The sequence below is a fragment of the Verticillium alfalfae genome, genomic scaffold, assembly GCF_000150825.1.
Source record: "Verticillium alfalfae VaMs.102 supercont1.4 genomic scaffold, whole genome shotgun sequence".
Taxonomy (NCBI): domain Eukaryota; kingdom Fungi; phylum Ascomycota; class Sordariomycetes; order Glomerellales; family Plectosphaerellaceae; genus Verticillium; species Verticillium alfalfae.
Window position 1 is genome coordinate 702,366 of NW_003315035.1, and position 1,098 is coordinate 703,463.

Sequence of the window (1,098 nt, forward strand, 5' to 3'; positions counted from 1 at the left end):
CCCTGCCCTTGGAGGTCAGGAGCAGACCGTGCTGCAGACCGCTGCTGATGTCAACGACCTTCTCGCCACGGGCGAGGCCGCTCGGTGTCAGGGTTCGAATGGTGCTGGGCTCGAGAAACGCTTGCGCCCGAGCTCCCAAAAAGGAAACCAGGAGGACGAGGAGGACGACGACTGCTGCGCCCGGGCTTGCGCCTTCTCAGCCGTATCTTGGTCGCCGAGCGAGGCCGGCACGGCATAGACTGCGCCATTGGAGGCCAGAGCGAGGATTCGATCGTCCGAGACAGCGATCTTGGTGAGGTTCTTGCCTTTGAGCGTCTCCGCGGGGCTGGGGTCGACTTGGGAGAAGCCGAGGCCCCATTGCACGAGGTTGCCCTCCTCGGTGACGGCGACGCCAAAGTTTTGCGTCAGCTTGACGTCCCGCAGAAGCTTTCCGTCAAAGTAAGGGATCCTCCTGGGGAGCTTGACGTAGGTCTCCTTCGACTGCTGGTCGACGACCTTGCCCGCGTTGGAGCCCCACGCATACACGCCGGGGTTCTCCCAGCTTTGGCGAACCTGCGCGTGCTGCGAGCTGATGATGTCCCGGTTGTGCTCCTTGGAGGTAGCCTGCTGTCGCTCCTTCTCAAACTTGATCTGCGCCTTGGGATGACAGGCTTGACTGCTTCGGCGTCGGTGCCGGGGAACAGGACGGGATAGTAGTAGGCGGCACCAGCGCCGGCGCCCAGAGCAAAGATGGCCAGGAATCCAGCCAGTCTCTTCCCGCCGCCTCCGTCCTGAGGATTGGGGCGAGAGCGGTTGCTGGCGTGACGAGCCCCTGTTTGCGGTTTCCGTGTGACTGGTCTCCCTGCTGCTCGCAGAGCTGGGAGGGTGCTTCTGTAGGCCCTCATGCTGTTCGACGACGATTGGCAATGTGGCAGCCGAATGAAGAGTCGATTTCTCGATGATGGACCTCCTCACGATGGATGCCGATTTTCTGGTGTCTGTATGTGTGAGTGTGAGTGTGTGTGTGTGTGTGTGTGTGTGTGTGTAACGGCAAGGACGATAGAGCTGGGTGAAGGCATACATACCCCCTCTTGGCTAAAATGTCGTGAGGTCATCCGG

The 1,098-nt window shown here is 61.0% G+C and overlaps 1 protein-coding gene across 1 annotated transcript; it reads right to left on the reverse strand.

Moving 5' to 3' along the window:
* Window positions 1-87: 87 nt before the first annotated feature.
* On the reverse strand, window positions 88-1,094 carry VDBG_03633 (conserved hypothetical protein; the record flags this gene model as incomplete). The annotated part of the gene is made up of 2 exons (XM_003005634.1): window positions 88-977; window positions 1,061-1,094. The coding sequence occupies 2 exons, from the start codon at window positions 1,092-1,094 to the stop codon at window positions 88-90; spliced, it is 924 nt and encodes a 307-aa protein (XP_003005680.1).
* Window positions 1,095-1,098: the final 4 nt, after the last annotated feature.